The sequence below is a fragment of the Zonotrichia leucophrys genome, chromosome 13 (genome assembly GCF_028769735.1).
Source record: "Zonotrichia leucophrys gambelii isolate GWCS_2022_RI chromosome 13, RI_Zleu_2.0, whole genome shotgun sequence".
Taxonomy (NCBI): Eukaryota; Metazoa; Chordata; class Aves; order Passeriformes; family Passerellidae; genus Zonotrichia; species Zonotrichia leucophrys.
The window spans coordinates 16,847,650-16,865,361 of record NC_088183.1 but is presented as its reverse complement, the minus strand read 5'-3'; the positions used below and the strand labels follow the sequence as shown (position 1 = coordinate 16,865,361).

At 58.8% G+C, this 17,712-nt stretch overlaps 3 protein-coding genes across 4 annotated transcripts; 1 reads left to right on the top strand and 2 right to left on the bottom strand.

Moving 5' to 3' along the window:
- The first annotated feature begins 272 nt into the window (after positions 1-272).
- On the top strand, positions 273-7,746 carry PAIP2 (poly(A) binding protein interacting protein 2). 2 transcript variants are annotated; one of them, XM_064725109.1, is made up of 4 exons: positions 273-425; positions 3,778-3,943; positions 5,992-6,171; positions 7,369-7,746. In XM_064725109.1, exons 2-4 carry the CDS (start codon positions 3,806-3,808, stop codon positions 7,432-7,434), a joined length of 384 nt encoding a protein of 127 aa, XP_064581179.1. In that variant the 5' UTR covers positions 273-425; positions 3,778-3,805; the 3' UTR covers positions 7,435-7,746. The 2 variants fall into 2 exon arrangements, with proteins under 2 accessions (XP_064581179.1, XP_064581178.1); XM_064725108.1 differs by having other exon boundaries at positions 326-425; positions 3,784-3,943.
- A 2,610-nt stretch (positions 7,747-10,356) lies between these two features.
- SLC23A1 (solute carrier family 23 member 1) lies at positions 10,357-15,335 on the bottom strand. Its single transcript, XM_064724886.1, has 15 exons — positions 15,304-15,335; positions 14,760-14,831; positions 14,469-14,570; positions 14,223-14,380; positions 14,065-14,153; positions 13,921-13,988; positions 13,293-13,474; positions 12,591-12,711; positions 12,334-12,490; positions 12,029-12,176; positions 11,804-11,909; positions 11,604-11,733; positions 11,301-11,444; positions 11,094-11,189; positions 10,357-10,981 (listed from the first exon to the last, which is right to left on the bottom strand). Exons 3-15 carry the CDS (start codon positions 14,526-14,528, stop codon positions 10,743-10,745), a joined length of 1,698 nt encoding a protein of 565 aa, XP_064580956.1. The 5' UTR covers positions 14,529-14,570; positions 14,760-14,831; positions 15,304-15,335; the 3' UTR covers positions 10,357-10,742.
- Positions 15,336-15,503: 168 nt separating this feature from the next.
- MZB1 (marginal zone B and B1 cell specific protein) lies at positions 15,504-16,878 on the bottom strand. Its single transcript, XM_064724887.1, has 4 exons — positions 16,650-16,878; positions 16,261-16,367; positions 15,980-16,084; positions 15,504-15,904 (listed from the first exon to the last, which is right to left on the bottom strand). Exons 1-4 carry the CDS (start codon positions 16,839-16,841, stop codon positions 15,727-15,729), a joined length of 582 nt encoding a protein of 193 aa, XP_064580957.1. The 5' UTR covers positions 16,842-16,878; the 3' UTR covers positions 15,504-15,726.
- Between the last annotated feature and the right edge of the window lie 834 nt (positions 16,879-17,712).

Sequence of the window (17,712 nt, the reverse complement as noted above, 5' to 3'; positions counted from 1 at the left end):
GTTCGGTCCCCGCCCCCTCACCGCCGCTGCCACAAGATGGCGGCCGCCCCGCCGGACTGCGCTTCCCGGCGTGCCCCGCGCCGCCACGCGAAATGGCCGCCAGGTGCCTTGCAGGACTACAGCTCCCAGCATGCCGCGCGCCGGGAGGAGGGTGGGGGGAAAAGACTACACGTCCCAGTGTGCATCGCGCCGCCCCCCCGCCGATGCTGCGGCCTGCCGAGCGCCTGCCGCCGCCGCTTCCGGGGGGAGGGGGGGCGGAGCCGGCGGGGGCCCGGCGTTGGCGGAAGTGACGTCAGGTCCGGCGGTGTGTGGCGGAGCGGGGCGGGCCGGGCCGAGCGCGGACCGGGCGGAGCGGAGCGGGGCCGGTGGGTCCGGTGGGGTCCGGGCGGGTCACGGCGGAGCGGCGGCTCCTCTGCGCACCGCAGGTGAGAGTCGGGGAACGGCCCCGGGCACGCACCGCCGGCGCCGCCGCGGGGGCTCGAGGGCGCCGCCCCCTCCCCTGAGGCGGCGCCGGGCCGCGGCCTCCACCCCCCGCGGCGGGGCCGCCCCTCGGTATTGTCTGCGGCGCCATCCGGGGCCTGCGGGGGCGGCTGGTGCCGAACAAAGCGGAGCCGGGGGGCGGCGGCCCTGCCGCGTTACCGCCCGCGCGGGGCCGAGCGCGGGCCCCGGGGTTACCGGCACCGGGTACCGACAACACCGGCTCGCGGCCCCGCCGCTGCCGAAACGTGGCCCCGGAGCGGGTCCGCCCAGCCGCCCGGGGGCCCCGTCCCTGGCGGGGCGCTGCTCCCACAAGCCCCGGCTGAGCCCCGCGCGGGGGAGGCGGCTGCGTTCGGTAACCTCCAGCGCTGCCTCCCAGGCGTTTCTATCAGATAGCGCTGGCGTCCCGCGTGCATTTGATTAAGAAATCTGTTTATTGGAGAGTATAATTATTAGGCAGTTTTAATCAGCTCCCTCGATAAGCGCCGTGTGCTAATCTCGATAGATAAGGAGGAGCTGGGCCGGTGCTGCCTACTCGCAGGGGCAATCAGCGGCTGATAAACAAGTCGCTGACTTCTGCCCCAGCTGCTCTAAAACACCTTCCTTTAATCTTCGGCTCCCACTAAAACCGAGTTAGTTTTGGTTGCTTAAAGCAAATATCGTAGTTTTTTTAACTTAATAATTCTCTTTTTTCCTGTGGCGGGTGAGGAGCTGTGGTTGCTGCATGGAATTAGGCCTGACCTCACCTCCGGAGAAGGCAGTGGATAATCTTCTTTCGTGACTGGGTTTTAAATGCAGCCTCTTCAGTCACAAAGCTTTGAATTTTAATGATGGTCGGTCAAGGGCTCTTCATGGCTGTAACTGCAGCAAAATTCAGGGAAATGGGTGAATTACTGGGCCTTAGTGATGTTCTGGAGTAACAAGCTGCACACTGCATACAGAAAACAGCTCAGGGTTAGCTGAAAGCCTGTTGTTACAGGATTTTTTATTTCTGTCTTCATTCCTAAGATACAAGTCCTGTTTTTAATTAATGTGTTTGCTTATGCACTTGCAGTGTGCTTGCTCCACCACCCCCACTCCACACCAAAATCCCAGAGGAGCTTGGGTCAGAACCTCACAGCGTGTCACCGTGGCAGAATTCTCCCCGTTTTCTGTTCCTTAGCACTGCCAGTGTTACATTTCCTCTTCTACAGTGAGGAGCTTTGAGCTCCTCTGCTTCCCACCTACTCCCAGATGGAAAATGGGTTATTTTTATTCCCAGCAGCAGTGTAGCCTGGCACTGGGGCTTGTTTCCTGCAGCAGCCTGCTTGGATTGGGCCTTTTTGCAAGACTGAGGTGGCATTTGGCTCTCCCCCTCAGAATTCCCTGACTGAAAAGGTTGTACCAGTACTGGTGGAACAAGACTGAGCTTGTCCCCACACGTGAGCACAGAAACCTGGTCTGTGTCTCAGAGTGGAGAAATGGGAAGGTTTATTTGTTCTGGAAGGTTTGCTTGTTCTGTTGGAAGCTGCAGAAAATTAAATCAGGGGTGCTGTGAGTGAGGAGCCAGCCTGGGGCTTCCTCAGAGTTCCTGCAGGGAAAGTGAGTGTGGGCAAGGCATGAATGGTCTGAGGGCTTCATCAGATAAACTTCAAATGTTCAGGCTGAGAAATGAGCCTTGAAGATCATCCCCATCATCCTTGGTGGACAAAGCTGGTTTGGTCCAAGCTGCACTTCCCTCCCTCCCTCCTAAAGCTGGAGCTCCTGTCTGGTGGGAACGCTGCAGAAACGGGAAAGCTGGCCTGTGATTCAACAAATTACCCTTCCAAGCTTTTACACAAACAAGTAGGGTTGGTTTGTTGGGTTTGGGTTGGTTTTTTAATTATTTTTACCATTCTGGACTTGTCTGGGTACAGTCACCTTTGTGTAGAAGCTGCCCGAGTTCCTCACTGCTGAGGCAGTTACTTTCAGCAAAATAATAATATCAAGAATAGCTCCACAAAAGAGAAGGTGAAAAGACATGACAGTCAAAAGTGGGGGGAGAAGGAAATTTGGTTTTTTAGGCTTTTTTTCCTGTACTCCATCCCATGTGTTGGTTTGGGAACAGCTGAAGTGGCTTAAAGCAATTTCAAGCTTGAATCGGGGTATTAAACACAACGTCCTTTCCTGTTTTATGTAAATGCTGCCAGTAATCCTCAGCAAGTTTGTGTTGAAAGAACATCAAAAAGAACCTGTTTTCCCTCGTGGAATAGCCAGTGGAATACAGGCATCTGCTCCCAGTTGTGGCACTTCCCAGGGAGCTGCAGTGACTTCTGTGCTGGGGTTTGCCTTTGATAGGGAAACGTGGAACACAGCAAGGCAGGCAGGTTCCTTCTGCTTTGTGCTTTTCTTAACTGGTCACTCAGATCTGCCAGGTTTTTAGCTGGTATCAGCAAGAGTTTTGAACCCAAACTTGCATTAATTTCCTAGATAACAGAACCAACTGGAATGCAAAGAGAAAATGTGAGGTGCTGGGTGATAAGCCCTTGTACTGTAATAACAACAAGGCTGCATTTTAACACCCTCCTCTCTGAAGAAGGCACTCTTTGATATGCAGACAACAAAGTTTTGTTAATAAAATAAAAATATTTTCACTTGCTGCTGCAACTTTCATTGCGAATTTTAACATGAGAAAAACATTAAAATTTGACTTGAGTCGTGGATTTTTTGGTCAGGTTTTTTTAAAGTCTTTTCTATGCCATTGCCTCGCTTTGTGTACTGTTTAAAGAAAATTGATACTCCCAGTGTTAGTATCCAACAAATACTGAGCTTTTCCAGTGTTGATCTGTTTATTTGGGCATGGCACAGAAGGGCAGCAATGTTGTGTCACCTCAGAGCACACAGATTTCCAGGTGGCCTGTGCAGGGTCAGTTCCTCGTGGTTTCTGCTCACTGCAAGGTTTCCCAGCAGGACAGGGCTGTGAAACCTGGCTCGTGCCATCACACACAACACTGAAAAGTGCTCTGGAAAAGAAATTCTCCTTTTGAGTGTTTTAATATTTTCCTACTGGCAAGTTTCCTACTGTTTTTTCCTGTCACTTTTCATTGGCTGTGGTGCTTGGCTGGGGTGAGGTTCAGTTTGGGAAATTAATTTGTGCCTGGAATCCGCACACAATGGGAGCGGTGCTTGTGATGCCGCTCCTTGCTGTGATCTCACAGCTGTGCTGCAGTCAGGGCCGGGCTGCCTGGAGCCCCTGAATGCAGGTGCAGCCTCTGCTCCCTTGGGCTGGGCTGGGCAGCAGGGAATGAGGAGCCTGCAGGTGTTTGATGGTGCTCTCCTCAGTTGCAGGTTTGGGATCGGAGTGGCAGCCATGAAGGACCCGAGTCGCAGCAGTACCAGCCCCAGCATCATCAGCGAGGATGTGATCATCAACGGGCACTCCCACGAGGATGACAACCCCTTTGCTGAGTACATGTGGATGGAGAACGAGGAGGAGTTCAACAGGCAGGCAAGTAACTCCCTGCTTTGCATGGCCCCTCTGTCCTTTGTCACTTCCCAGGGACAAAATCCCAGCTGGGGTCCACCACTGACCCTCCTTCAGATGGGCTCTCTGGAGTGATTCTGGGGAACAAACAGCTCTCCCTTGCTGATCTGTAGTCCTGGTGGAAAATACAGGAAGTGCAGCACGTTCTAATGCATCCATTAATTAATTCCCTGCTTCTGCAGAGGGAGGGGAGAGCAGAGAGCTGACAGAAGTACGTGGCACTTGGGAAGGGCTGGCCCGGGAGGCGTTCGTGTGTGGACGTGCTGAGTGCCCCAGTGCTGAGCTGGGGAATTCCAGGTGCACGCCTGCCTTGGGAACAGCCCTGCTGCTCCTCAGGGTGCTGGTGGCAGCTGCTCATTTTCATACTTGAGTCTTACAGCTCCCTTTTTTATCCAGTGGGAAGGAAGCCTTACCTTCCTCTGTCATCCTTTTCTCTCCTGCTCTGGGGACAGCCCATATATTTCCACACCCCTTTCCCATTCCCAGCTTGCTCTGTGCCCTCCATAGCTGCTGCCTGTGCTGAGTTACCAGCACAGGATCCTCAGGGTGCCAGCAGCTCTGAGCTCACTCAGAGCCAGGTTTGCTCACAAAACCTCTCTTCTCTTGTGCATTGTTTCCTGTTTGGTGGCTTTTTCCCCCTGGGAAATGTCCCACAGTTAGCATACAGGGGGTGTAGTTGTGCCATGATTTTTCAGGCACAGATTCCATTGTCAGAGCAGAGGAAAGGTGGGAGTCTGAGGGGAGAAGGGTCATGCTCAGACATGGGGCAGCCTGGTCACCTGCTGCTGCAGACACAGCCTGAGCACGTTAAGCTGCAGCTGGAAAATAAAAACAGGCAGTCCTAATTTCCAGCATTTGGGGAATTAAATGTTATTTAGGACTGCTGGAGCTGCCCTGGAGGCACCTGTAGGGGTACAGGCCTGTAACCAAGCCCCTGGAGCTGCTGTGTAACAGGAGCCTGTGACCATGTGCCCCCAGCAGGAGGGAGGCAGTGCTGCTCTGGGGAATCACTGAGTCAGCCCTCGGTGCCTCTGCAGTGCCTGGGCGGTGCCTCTGAGCATGTGGGGATGAGTCCCCGTTCCCCAGAGCACCAGGTGAGCTCGTGGGTGTGTTTGCCCCAAGGGCAAGGACCCAGATTGCACAGCACTCCTGATAATCTGGTGTTAATGTTTTTGATTTGGTGTTTGTGGTAACTGAATTTCCACTCCAGGATTGAGGAGGTGTTTGATTTCAGAGCAAAGGGGTAGATGGGAAAACTTGTTCGAGCTTCCACTGAGTGAACTTCTAAATCTGTCCTGAATCAATTTTCCATTCCCTTGTGTCTGGGCCAGTCCTTCACACCAGCTTCTGTTTCCCTGCTTTCCTCTCTTACACACTCTGATTCAGGACATGGAAAGTTTGTAGGATGATCTCGCTCCAAAGCTCGTTTACTGAACAACCAAGGAAAACTGCTTTAATCTCTGCAGTGCCAGTTCTGCCTGGCTTGGTTTGTGCTGCTCCCAGGACAGCAGGGCTGCATTCCTCCCAGCTGCTGGCATCAGGTGGGGTTCCCCAGGAGAGCACAGTGGGTGAGCACACGCTGGCAGCCAGCAGAGGCTGCCTGTTCCAGGTGACAGGCAGGGGTTATTTTTTCCCCAGGAGTCCCACAGGACACTTTCCTGGGCAGTGTTTCCTGGCTCTGTGTCTTGGCACAGCTCCCTTCCTCATACTTGCAGCGAGCTCAGTCCAGGCTAGTTGGTACAGCTGAAATCTTTGCTTGGGACCTACATTTTCCTTCTCCTTCAGGTCATAACAAGCTGCAGACCAAACAGCTGGGGCTGGGGGGTTCTCCTGCCTCTCCCTCTCAGCTGCAGCCCCAATCCCTTGCACAAAGCACTGATGTCCTTGCTGCATGGGCTGAGCTGGGGTGCTGCTGACAGCTGGGAAGGTCACTGGGTGCACACACCTGGGAATGAACCCCCCAGGAGCCCACAATGGATCTGTTGCTGAAACAGTTTCTTTTCATTGCACAGATCGAAGAGGAGTTGTGGGAGGAAGAATTTATCGAGCGCTGTTTCCAGGAGATGCTGGAAGAGGAGGAGGAGCATGAGTGGTTTATTCCAGCCCGTGATCTCCCACAAACAATGGATCAAATCCAGGACCAGTTCAATGACCTTGTTATCAGTGACAGCTCATCGCTGGAGGATCTGGTGGTAAGCTCAGCTTCTCATTCTGTTTCTAAAGCTCAAGTCTTTGTGCAAGGCTGGGGTTATTGCTGCTTATGGCAGGAGAAAGTCCTTCCAGCAGAAGGGAGCCTGCTAAACCCTGCCTGGCTGTGCAGAGTAGGTGGGAAGGAGGTGTCTCCATGGGATGTGACCTGTTTGGTGGCTTTCTTCATACCCACGTGGAGCCTTTCCCATGGCACAACTGCAGGAGTGGGTGGGAGGTTATGAAAGAAGGGCACTGAGTGGAGCCAGGGCTGGGAAAGGGTCACTGGGCATCTGCCAGCACTGACACATTGGGCTGGTCTGGGCCCCGTCCCAGAGTCTGGTTGGGACTGGGAGAGCCACAGCAGATCCCTGGAACAATTCTAGGGAAGGGGAAAGCAGCCAAACTGTGACTGTTTCCCTCTTTTTGCTGTCTGACTTCTGTGCAGAGCTCAGCCCAAAGGAAAGGGCAGCATGTGCTTCTTTTCCCTCACAGAATCCACAGTTGCTCGTACAGAGCACAGACCCCACATGATCCTGTCACACAACTGCTCTGAGATTCAGATGCAGACCATGACTTTCCCAAGCTGAAGCAGCTGCAGGCAGTTTCAGCCTCAGTGGAGATCAGAAAAGCCTAATCCTCCATTTCTTTGTGATAAAGAGCTCCTTTTGAAGGTGCTGGTGTCCACCTTGAACTGCAGGACATGGAGCAGCAGCAGCTTGCCAGGGGGCAGGACAGGGGAGCCACAGACAGAGACATGTAAAAAATCAATACAGTGTTCATACACATGAAATTCCCAGAAGTGGCTGAAGTTCCTGGAACAAGTCACCTCTTGCTTAAATAAGCAAAATTTAAAAACCTCATGGCACGTTTTAACAGCTCAACTTGAGAAAAGGCTATTTCAGCATGAGGGGAAGCTGCTGTGTTTGGTGCATGCCTGTGGTTTGCTGCTTATTCCCTGAGCCCTCATCCAGCTGAAACTTCAGGTGGAGCTAAGGAAGGTTGGATAACTCAGGGAGTAGCACTGAGGGAGAGGAATGGGCTTTTCTGGGGACTATTGACTGCTGCTAAGTGTAAGAAGCCTATTGTATATACCTGATTGTTCCTCTAAATCCATAAACCTTTGCCTCTAATTGTCTTCAGCTTAAAAATAGAAGCTGAAAATAACAATTCACCTCGATTTCTGTTCTTCCCTTCCTCAGGTCAAGAGTAATCTGAATCCAAACGCAAAGGAGTTTGTTCCTGGGGTGAAGTACTTAAACATTTGAGTAGACTGGGCCCTCTTTTGGTGGATGTAGCACAATTTCCACACTGTGAAGCCAGTATTAGAAGATTTAATTGTAAAAGCTCTCTCTTCTTGTCACTGTGTTACACTTATGCATTGCCAAAGTTTTGTTAGTCTTGCATGCTCAATAAAAGTGCTGAGACTGTTATTAAGTAAATCTGTCAAAAGTTTAATGGAAACACAATTGGGCCCTGGCTCTGTGCGAAGGAGGCAGTGAGGTAAGAAGCACCAGTCAAGTTGAGACAAAGTACCACGTTAATAAAACCTTCTGCAGACTCTGACTTTTTAAACAGGACTTGGAATTTGCGGTGAATGGTCTGTTTTTAACTAAAGATGTGTTAACTGGTGCTAGCTTGCACCTGATAATGCCTTAACTTCCAAGTGAAAGTGAGGAGATCTGATTGTTATGCAAATTAGCTAACTTTCCTTTGAGGTATCAGTGTTGTTACTAATGTTAATTTCCCCCCTTACAAAACATCGTGATCCTGGGAAGCAGCGTGAGCTTACCCCAAATCTCACAGACCTGTGCAGAGTCGTAGATCTCAGCTCCTGAACTAACATCCAGGCATTTGGGAGGAAGCAGTTCCCTGTCCTTTGCAGTGTGTGATCATGTTAGAAACCTTCCCTTCCCTTCCCGTGCTGTTCAGGGAGGTGTGAGATCCATCACAGTTCCTGCCAAGAACAGGCATCCCACACAGCACTGCCTATGGAACCCTTAGCATCCAACTCCCCACAGCTGGATTTAACCAGGCAAACCCCAGCATTAGTGATTTGAGTGGTGCTTTTCCCTTGCTTTGTTTAATCATCACTACACAATAGTCTACAGCACAACGACTTTTTGGGGTTTTTTTTTTTTTGGTTTTTTGGTTGTTGGTTTTTTTTTTTTCTTTTAATAAAGCTAGAACAGTTTTGGCTTCTTAAACTTCATATTTGGGTAGGTTAAGCTGCCATACGTGTTCAGTGTGAATAGTGTTTAAGTTGAAAATATTGTAAAAAAATTATATTTTTTCAAAAATATTTAAAAAAATAAATAATAGTAGAACTGATGTGGTGGCTGTCTCATAACTGGGCATCTGGCACGGGAACTCACTTGGCAGCGTGTGGAGGACAGGGCTGGCACTGTGGAACCCCCAGGATCATGGCTGGAGCTGGAACTCTTCATGGAATCAGACTGCTCTGGGTTGGAAGAGACTTGAGAGACCCAGTTCCATGGGCAGGGATGCCTTCCACTGTTCCAGGCTGCTCCAAGCCCTGTCCAGCCTGGCCTTGGATGCTTCCAGGGATGGGATTTGTTCCTCTCCTCCCACTCCATGCTCTCCCATCGTTTTCCCTGTGGCTGTTGCCAGGCTGGCCCTGCTGGCAGCCCTGGGAGCAGCTGAGGGCCCTCAGAAGCTGCTGCTGGTGCCTGGCACTGGAGCCCCAGAGCTGGAGTCGAGTGCTGGCCCAACAGCTTCTGCAGCCCCGTCCACTCCTGGTTCATGGAATCTCCTGACTTGGACCCACAAGGATCAAGCCCAGACCCTGCTCAGGACAGGCCAGCCTCGTAGTATCTCCTTTTTAAGCTCGTATTCAAGCGAGGCCCAGCTGAGCTGCAGCTCTGCAGGACGGGTAGGGTGAGGCGGGGCCTTCCCGCAGGTGCTGCCCTGTGTCAGGAGAGCCTCTCCCTGCTGGGGGAGCTGCACCAACGCCTTCTGCTCTGCTCTGCAGAATGGTCATGGAGCGACCCCAGCCCTGTGCTGGGCACTGCCTTCCCTTCCTACACACAGAGCTGGCAAAACTTCTCCAGGATTTCCACTGACCTGGGGAGAGTATAGACTGGAGCACCTAAAGGAAAAGGTCAGCAAATAACACACAGCTGGTTTCTCTCTGCAGTGGGAGTTCCACCAGCGAGTCCTGCGTGGCTGCAGTGTTTGTCCACGAGCTTTGTCCACCTCGGGGTGGTGGCAGCTGAGTGCAGCATTCAGGAGCCAGCACATGGAGCAGCCAGGCTGTCCTGACTGCCGTGGCTGCCCTGCTGGAGCTGGGTTTATCCCTCTGCTGTGTCCCAGAGCACTGGGATGTTCACTGGGGAGGAGCTGCCCTGTCCATGCTGCCCTGCTGGTTTGGGGTGTGACTGCAGCAGAGGGGTGGCACCCAGCCCTGAGCAGCACTGGCACAGCAGCACTGGCACAGCAGCACTGGCACTGCCCCCAGGCTCCCTCAGTCCTGCTCCTGCCCCAGCGGGTGGGGACAAGGACATAGGAGGGGACCCCGCTGGCCAGAGAGGTGTCACACACTGTCACACTCTGCTCAGCACCAGGACAGCAGCCAAAGAGGGGCTCAGAGCCTGGCTGGTGCTCTGGGAGGTGGGGAGTAATTGTATTTGCATCCCCTGGGGGTTATTTTAACTTGGGGTGGTTTTTTTCCCTCATCTTCACTTTTAACAGATTTTCTCACTTCTCTCCCTGCTCAGGCTTGGGAGTGAGTGTGTGACAGTGCCACCCCGGGCCGTGACAGGGTTGTGCAATGTTGCCTCAGCTCAACTTTGGTGCTAAATCCAGGCCAAGGACTGGCCTGACCCCGCTGTGGTGTGGGTCAGCCACCTCCGTGGCTGCAGCTGAGAGCAGCCTGGGGCATCGGGGCAGTGTCACCAGCGCGGCCAGGACAGGGCCAGCGCTCCAGAGCTCCCGGGCCAGGAAGGGTTTGTGCTGAGCTGCCTCTCCCACAGCCCCGGGTTCAGGCAGAGCCCACCTGGAAGGACTCCAGGGTGTCTGAGTGCCTGGCAGCCCAGGAGGAGCACGGTCAAAGGTGCACAAAGGGCGAGGGAACGGTGCAGGAGGCAGCACAGACACTGGTGGCACACGTGCACTTGAATATATTATCTTATTTAATGTGTTATCTTAAGTTAAGCATCCTAAGGCTGGTCTGGACCCTGCCCCACGCAGAGCCCGTGCCAGCTGCTGGCTCACCGTGCCGGAGCCGAGGGCACGGCACGGTGAAAATCCGCCGCCCCGGGTGGGAGTCGGTGCCCCGGGGCTCCGGCTGGCTCCGATGTGGCTGAGGGGCTCCAGCGAGCGCTGGACGAGTCTCAGGCAGCTGAAGCTTCGTGTGGAGCGTGGCACGGGATGGCGGTGCCCAGGCTGTGCCCCGGAGCTCGGGGTGTCCCCAGGAGCAGCGTTGTGTTTCCCCAGCCCCTCGATCGAGCCGAGCAGCCTTGGCTGTGCCTTTGGTGGGCGCTGCCGAACCCCGAGAGCCCCCCGGGAGCTCGGCTCGGCTCCTCCGGCGCTGGGGCGGGACCTGAGCGCCCCTGGCTCAGACCTTGGTGCACACCGAGCCCCCGTCCGGGCCCTCTGCGGCCACTGAGCCGCTGCCGCCCGGCCGGGCCCTGAACCCGGTGAACACCGGGCAGATGGGCACGCTCCGGAGCCAGCGGCTGCTCCGCACCGCGCCCATGCCGAAGGGGAAGTCGTAGCTCCTCAGGTTGGCGCTGCTCGAGCTGTCCGAGTGCGCTCCTGCCTTCCACTGCACCAGCCCTCGTTCCTCCCGGGTCCCTGCGGGGTGTCCGGTGTCACCCCCGGCCCTGCCATCCCCCCTGGCAGCTCTAAACCGACAGGAACCGGGCCCAGCCCCGCTGCCCCCCTGCCCGCCCGTGTGCCCGGTTACCCGGGATGGTGTTGTCCAGGATGAAGGCAAGAGTGCCCCCGACGAACATCTCCGTGGTCAGCAGCACCGTCAGGATCTGGTCCAGCTCGGGGACACCTGCGGCAGCGTGGGACGGGGCCGGGGTGCTGTGAGGAGCCGGATTTCCCCCTGCTCCCCGGCAGATGTGCGCTCCTCTCTCCCCAAACCGCGGCTCTCCGCGGGCCGTACCTGTGTTAATGACCCCGGGGTGGGAATCCAGGTAGTTCGGCAGCACCAGCCCGAAAAACATGGAAAAGCCCAGCACGAAGAGGTTTCGGGAGGAGTTCATGTCGACGAACTGCAGGTTGGAGAGGCCGACGGCCGTGATCATTCCTGCCGGCAGAGACGCGGCGATGCAGGCGGGAGAGCCGGGGCTGCCCCAGCCGCGGGTGGGTGCGAGGGGCGCCCGTTCCCCCCAAACCCGCCCTCGAGCTCACCAGCCCCCGAGGCTGCGGGGACGTGGCCCAGGGCTGCGTTTGGGCATTCAGTTACCGAATAATGTGCAGAACATCCCGCCGAGCACGGGGTCGGGCAGGGAGGCGAAGAGCGCCGTGAACTTGCCGATGGTGCCCAGCAGGAGCATGATCCCGGCGCCGTACTGGATCACCCTCCTGCTCCCCACCTGCACACGGACAGCGGCAGCCGGTGACGGTGCCTGCGCCCCCCGGCCCAGCCGGGACCCGCCCCGGTACCTTGGTGATGCCCAGGACGCCGATGTTGGGGCTGGAGGACGTGGAGCCATTGCCGGTTCCCAAGAGCCCCGCGATGATGCAGGAGATGCCCTCAGTGAAAATGCCCCTGGGGAACAGCACGGCCGGGCTGGTGCCCATCCCACTGTCCTGCAGCATCCCTGACCGGTGTCCAGGGACGCAGCGGTGCGAGTGAGGTGCCGTGGAGGGAAGAGCAGCCGGCTGTACCTGTTGATGGCGTGCACCGGGGGCGGCGGCGCTCCTGCCAGCCGGGCACAGGAGTAGTAGTCCCCGATGGACTCGATGATGCCCGCCAGCGTGGCACTGAACATGCCCAGCACGGCTGCGGAGGTCACCGTGGGCAGCCCCCACTGGCCTGCCCGGGGGCAGAGCAGCTCAGGACTGGGGACAGCCCAGGACCCCCCAGCCGGTGCTCACCGGTGCCACTTTGAGCCTCCCCAGGTGTTTCCCAGCCCAGGTGATGCTGCACCAGGTCCCACATCCCCTGGGCAAGGGGGTATCGGGGCACTCACAGGGGTAGGGGACGCGGAACCAGGGTGCCACGGACAGGATCTCCCCGCGGGCGTCCGTCCTGGCCTTGTAGCCGTACTCGTCGGGCCGGCTGGGGAACACTCCGGTGCGGGTCAGCACGTAGCAGATGAGCCACACCAGCATGACGGCCAGGATGATCTGCGGGCACACACGGCACCCTCCCGCACCGCTCCCGAGCCCGCCTGGGCCAAACGGGGCAATGTGGGGCCGCCCCAGGATGCTCCCAGCCAGCCCCTACCGGGAACATCTTGAAGATCTGGACGCGGAGCAGGACAAAGCCGCGGCCCCGCCGGTAGCCGGGCAGGCAGATGGCGACCTGCCGCAGGTACTGGGCAAACAGGACAATCAGGAAGATGGTCCTGGGGGAGAGACAGATGGGATCCCTCTGAAGCCTCAGGTTTCAGCTTTTATATTTTTCAGATTCTGTGCTGCTTTAGTGTGTAATTCTGAGCTTCACATTCTGGGATGGTGAGCTCTGTGCACAGAGCAGGGAGACAAAACAATTCCTGCTCCAGCTGGGGACCAAGGACAAATGATCCAAATCTCAGGCCCAAGAGCACAAACAACGTGGGCTGAGGAGAGATAAACAAGAAGATGGGACTGCATAGGCTGGAGCTGTAATAGGACAATTAACTCCAATATGCTAATTGACCAAAACTTATAAAAGTGAAAGACCCCGTGAGTGGCGGTGCATTTTGTGCCCATTTTGGTTCATCTTGGGTGCAGCCCTGGCTGGGCTCTTGTGCTGCCCAAGGTGCATCCAGTGAGGCCTCCTAATAAATCCCTGCTTTATTCTTTAGCTCTGTCCAGCCTCTGTTCTAGGCCAGCCTTCACAAGGCATCATCACCTCACACCCCTGACATCTTCCTGGCTCTGTGTTGGACAACCCTGCCCTCCTGTCCCCCATGTCCCCCGTGTCCCCCGTGTCCCCCTGCCATACAGCACAGAGATGCCCCAGTGGGAGCCAGCCCGGTCACCGGCCGCCTGGAACACGGAGAGTCCGATGAGGGACACGGTGGGGGTGACGGTCAGCGGCCCGATGTAGCTGAGCAGTGCCCCGGGGAGCCCCAGCAGCCCGATGAGCACTTCCACCAGGCTGGACACTATGATGGCCCCCTGGATCTGCAGGGCACGGAGAGAGTGTCAGCAGCCTGCTGGGGAGTCAGGGTGCCACGGGGTGGTGGTTGGATGATGGCAGGGAGTGGCAGGGTGGTGGCAGAGGGTGGCAGGGAGGTGGCAGGATCATGGCAGGGTGGTGGCAGGGTGGTGGCAGCATGGTGGCAGGGTGATGGTAGGATGGTGGCAGGGAGTGGCAGGGAGTGGCAGGGTGGTGCAGGGTGGTGGCAGAGGGTGGCAGGGAGGTGGCAGGATCATGGCAGGATCATGGCAGGGTGGTGCAGGATGGTGCAGGGTGGTGGCAGGGTGTGCCAAGATGATGGCAGGATGATGACAGGATGGTGGCAGGATTGTGGCAGGTTGGTGCCAGGATTGAGGGAGGATTATGGCAGGTTGGTGGCAGGGGGTGGCAGGATGGTGCAGGGTGGTGGCAGGATCATGGCAGGCTGTACCTCTCGCATGCGGGGCTGCCAGATGTGCGACGTGTTGAGCGGCAGGGACCAGTTGCCGTAGATCTCCTCTGGGGATGGAGGGCGGTGAGGTGGTCCTGGGGGGCGGGGAGCAGCCGGACACCCCCTGCACCCCCCTGCCCTCACCTTCAGGTGGGCATCGCCACTTGTCCAGGGCCAGGATGGACTTGGCGGGCACGAGGAAGGCGAGGGCGCTGGCCTGGAAGAGCGGCAGCCTGCGGGGACAGAGGGATGGATGCCTGTGCCCGGGGCTGGGCATGGGGCCCGCGGGGCTGTGGCTCTACCTGATGCCCACGGTGGTCTGGATGAGGGTGGTGATGCCCACGCAGGTGAAGATGGTGCCGATGAGGTAGCTGACGGTGAGCTGGTCCTTGCCCACGCACAGGCTCTCGGCCAGCAGGAAGGGCACGGCGATGGTGCCGCTGAAGCACGTCAGGTAGTGCTGGGGGGCGAGGGGGGCTCAGCGGGGCTGGGGGTGCCCCACACCGCGGGGAACGGGGATTTGGGGTCTGACACTTGCCAGGCTGTACCTGGAAGCCGAGCAGGATGCAGAGGTACCAGGGGGGCACGTCCTCGATCTTGTAGAGCATGTCCACCTCCGGCCGGGGGGGCCTGGTGCCCGCCCCGGGCTCCTGCTGGGGGGGCACAGCTCAGCCCGTCTCACCGTGGGGCTGCGTGCAGGGACGGGCAGCCCACCCTGCCCCATGGGAGCCCCTGTGCCCGCGGGGAGGGGAGGGGTCCCGGCTGGCCGGGCTCCATCCGCAGGTGTGTCACAGATGGGTTTGGGGTGCGGCGCTGCCCACGGGATGCCCGGTACTCACCCTGCCCGCCACAGGCAGCTCCTTCCCAGGGGCGTGCGGGGAGCCCGCGGGGCCCAGAGCCAAGTTCCCATTCTGGCAGTGGGGACGAGGGAGGAGCTGGGTCAGTGCGGACCCGGGTGTCCCTCGGGGAGGGGCTGGGCTCTGCTCTGAGGGACGCGGGTGACACCGGGCCATGGCCCAGCGTGTTTCCTGTCAGTCCCACCCGGTGCCCGCTCTGACCTCCAGGAGGGGTCTGGGCTCCCAAACCCACCGATCCCTGCCTTGTATTTTGTTCCTGGAAAGTCTGGAGGGGGATCCCCCCCTGCAGGTGATGGGAAAGGTGGCACGGCCGGTCCCAGCCGCAGCATTCCAGCGTGTCCCCTCGGTCCCGCGATTCACCGCAGTCCCCAGGCTCCCCCTGGCCTTTGGCAGCCCCAGCAGGGCATCCTGACCCTGAGCTGGCCATCGCTGGGTCGGCGTGCCCTGCCACCACCTCCCTCCCCACCGCCCGGGGATGACACCGAGGAAGGGATGGGGATGGGACAGGGACGGCGCCTGCATTCACCTGGGGCTGAGCCAGGTCTCCCGAGCGGGTCCCCATCCTCGGACGCTTCCCGGCGGCGCTGTCGCTGCTCGGGGGGTTTTATGGCCGTGGGAAGGACTTTAGTCCCCGGCCGGGCGGTGGCGGTGGCGGGGGGAGGGCGGCCATTGGCTGGGGGTTGTGAAAGCGGCGAGCGCAGCCCCGGCACGGATCAGCCATTAACTCCTTTAATTGGGGCTGCCCCCGCCCGGAGCAGCGCCCGGTGAAACATTAGAGCCCGTGGGTTACACAGTAATTCCCCGCTCGCCCGAGCGGACACCGAGCGACAGCGGCGACATCGGTGACAGGCGACAGCGGCGAGGCGCCCACCCCGGCACGTGTCGGCTCCCGCTGGGGACGAAGTCGGCTCCGAAGGTCGCCGGGGCATTAAGCATTAACCACGGCGGGCTACAGCTCGTTCTGCGGCGCCTTGCGGGGCTCCGGGCGCTCCTTGCGGCCGGCGCACGGTCCCTTGTTGTCGCCGTGGCACAGCAGCTGCCGCAGCGCGGCCGGGCCCCGCCGGTGCGCGCTGTAAATCTGCGCCTCGCCCCGCTCGCCCACGTAGCCGAGGCACAGCTTGGAGAGCCTGCGAGGAGCCGCGGGGTCACCGGGATAGAGGGGACCCCGCCCGGCCCCCCTGCACCGCGGAACCCCCGCTCACCTGCCCGGCCACGGTCCCCCCGACACCATCACGCTCAGGGACTGCTGGCTCGGCAGCCCCGGCCCCGACAGCCGCTTCTCCCCGTCCAGCTCCAGCACCCCGTAGCTGCGGGGAGAGGGGGGTTGGAGGCAAAGTGGTCGCTGGGGACACCCCTGTCCCTGGGGACACCAGATGCCTGAGACACCGCCATCCTCAGGGACATTCTGACCCCTGCGGACTCGCCTGTAGCCGGGATCACCCTGATCCCAGGAACACCCCCATCCCAGGGACACCCTGCTCACCTTTCCCAGTCCTGTGAGCAGCTCCTCTCCAACACCTCTATGTAGTCCGACTCCTTCAGAGCCTTCTTGCCCATCTTCCCTTCTGCCTTGCGCAGCTGCTCCTCAATCTGGGGTGAGAAAAGGCAGAATCGGGGCACTGAAGGTGGCAGCCTGTCCGTGACCCCGCTCCCGGGCAGGGCTGGGCTCTGCACCCTCTTCTGTGAGGCCCCAGCAGTGGAAGCACATCTGGGTCAGAGGGTCCATGAGGAGCCCCAAAAGGCTTCTTTAAGGTGCCGATGAGAATCTCCGTCAGGGGCCTCCCCAGCGGAGCAGCAGCATCTCCCCAGGCTGAAGCCTCCCCACAAGCATTCTCACTGCCGCTTTTGGGGCGCCGTGTCTCCGCTCCCCACCTGGAAGGCGATGGCGTGGCAGGCGTCACAGCGCAGCGATTCGGGCATGTGGGGCGAGAGCCGCTCCTCGGGGCTCAGCTGGGGCGCGGGCACCGAGCGGGACGGGGCTGCGGGGGGGTCCCCGCACGTGTCCCCGGCCCCGGTCCCCCCCAGCAGGGTCAGCAGCAGCCACGCTGCCAGCGCCGCCCGCATCCTGCTCCGAGAGCGCGGGGAGGAGGCGTGGGGTGGCTACGAATCCCCCGTCCGGGCTGCAAACTGGGCTGCAAACACCTGGGGCAGGTTATAAACCCCCGGGGCGGGTTATGAACCCTGGGGCGGGCTATAAACCCCCCCGGGGCGGGCTACAAACCCCCCGGGACTGGCGAGCGGCGCCGAGGCGCGGGCAGCGCACACCTGCATCCGGCTGGGGCGGCCCGTCCGACCCGGGCATCGCGGCAGGAAAGGGGGGGATGTGCAGGGGTGTCCCCGACCGGGCACCCCCTCTCCAGGAGGGTTTTGCTGTAACTCAGCCTGGTCCCTTGTCCTCAACCTCAGTCCTTCCTGGGATGGTGTGGACCTACAGGGGCTGGGAGAGGGTTTGGGTTAAGGACTGGGGTTTGAGGCTCATGGTTGTGGTTGTGGCTCATGGTTGTGGTTTGGCGCTCAGGGCTGGGGTTTGGGGTTTAGGGCTCACAGATGGCTGCAGAGTCCCCTCCTGCTCCTCGGGACTGGGATTTATCTGGTGGACACTCCAAGACAGAAGGATTGCAGGTTCCAAGTGCCTCAGCGCCTCCTCTCCCTTTACACACCACACAAGCACAGGATGAAGAAGCAGATTTAAAGCTGTTTCAGCATTTTTATTACTATTTTGGGGTGTCTGTGCTGCAGCTGTGGTTGGGGGAGCTGGGGGTGGCCAGGCCATCACCCCCTGTGTGAACCAGCCCGGGTCATCCTTGGGATGGGACTGGCAGCACAGGGGGAAGCGGGGCCTCTGTGGTCCCTTTGATGGCCGGGGCCACCTCCATGTCCCCCTCGGGCCGCCAGCTGCTGACACCGAACACGCCCTTCCTGTCCCCGTTTCCAT

Coding starts and splice junctions, on each gene's coding strand:
- SLC23A1 (XM_064724886.1), bottom strand. CDS start 14,528: ATGCTCTACAAGATCGAGGACGTGCCCCCCTGGTACCTCTGCATCCTG. Junction 11,734..11,803: donor GCGTCCTGGGCATCACCAAG/GTACCGGGGCGG, acceptor GTCCGTGTGCAG/GTGGGGAGCAGGAGGGTGAT. Junction 10,982..11,093: donor CCTGGACAACACCATCCCGG/GTAACCGGGCAC, acceptor GACACCCCGCAG/GGACCCGGGAGGAACGAGGG.
- MZB1 (XM_064724887.1), bottom strand. CDS start 16,841: ATGCGGGCGGCGCTGGCAGCGTGGCTGCTGCTGACCCTGCTGGGGGGG. Junction 16,085..16,260: donor TGCTCACAGGACTGGGAAAG/GTGAGCAGGGTG, acceptor CTCTCCCCGCAG/CTACGGGGTGCTGGAGCTGG. Junction 15,905..15,979: donor GGGGGACCGTGGCCGGGCAG/GTGAGCGGGGGT, acceptor GGCTCCTCGCAG/GCTCTCCAAGCTGTGCCTCG.
- PAIP2 (XM_064725109.1), top strand. CDS start 3,806: ATGAAGGACCCGAGTCGCAGCAGTACCAGCCCCAGCATCATCAGCGAG. Junction 3,944..5,991: donor AGGAGGAGTTCAACAGGCAG/GCAAGTAACTCC, acceptor TTCATTGCACAG/ATCGAAGAGGAGTTGTGGGA. Junction 6,172..7,368: donor CATCGCTGGAGGATCTGGTG/GTAAGCTCAGCT, acceptor TCCCTTCCTCAG/GTCAAGAGTAATCTGAATCC.